This window comes from Monoraphidium neglectum (genome assembly GCF_000611645.1).
Source record: "Monoraphidium neglectum strain SAG 48.87 unplaced genomic scaffold scaffold06166, whole genome shotgun sequence".
Taxonomy (NCBI): domain Eukaryota; kingdom Viridiplantae; phylum Chlorophyta; class Chlorophyceae; order Sphaeropleales; family Selenastraceae; genus Monoraphidium; species Monoraphidium neglectum.
Window position 1 is genome coordinate 2,101 of NW_014007470.1, and position 558 is coordinate 2,658.

Sequence of the window (558 nt, forward strand, 5' to 3'; positions counted from 1 at the left end):
GGGCGGCGCTGTGAGCGCGCAGGACGCTCCGGCCCCAAGGGCCCAAGTCGCACGTGTAGCTGGGCAAATTATAAGTATTCCTTTGGGACACAGCCCACAGCAGCAAGCACGGCAGGCCATCAGCAGCATCACCTCATAATCGACAGTGCTGGCAGTGCCAGTGCAAACTCTGGGCCCCTTCTTGCCGTTTGAAACGGTGGGCTGCCCGGTCAGCTGCGCGGTCAGCTGCTCATCCCGGTGGCCTGTGCCCCCACCCCTACCAACCCCCGCGCACCATAATGTTGTGGCGGGGCTGGTACCAGTAGTCATAGCTGGGGGAGCAGGGGTGGGGGGGTGCAGGAGAATGACGATCGGCGCAACACGCAAGGCTCAAGGGGCTGGGGTGGACCTTTCGCGGCCCCACACCCACCACCGGCCCCTCACGCTGCAGGCCTCCTGACAAACCGCAGTTCCTGCCCACGTTGTGCCGCGCGGCTGGCCCCTGGTAGCCGCTGGCAACCCCCCAATATCCCATCGTCTCAGACCCTCAAACATCCCCAGCCACCCGCCCTTCCGCCC

General features: G+C 65.4%; 1 protein-coding gene across 1 annotated transcript in view; it reads right to left on the reverse strand.

Moving 5' to 3' along the window:
• Window positions 1-277, reverse strand: part of MNEG_16256 (Selenium-binding protein 1) — a gene marked incomplete at both ends in the record, with an annotated part of 2,272 nt that extends 1,995 nt beyond the window's left edge. Inside the window, one exon of the mRNA XM_014035274.1 lies at window positions 275-277. Coding sequence (XP_013890728.1) covers window positions 275-277 — 3 coding nt within the window. The remainder of the gene's footprint in view (window positions 1-274) is intronic.
• Between the last annotated feature and the right edge of the window lie 281 nt (window positions 278-558).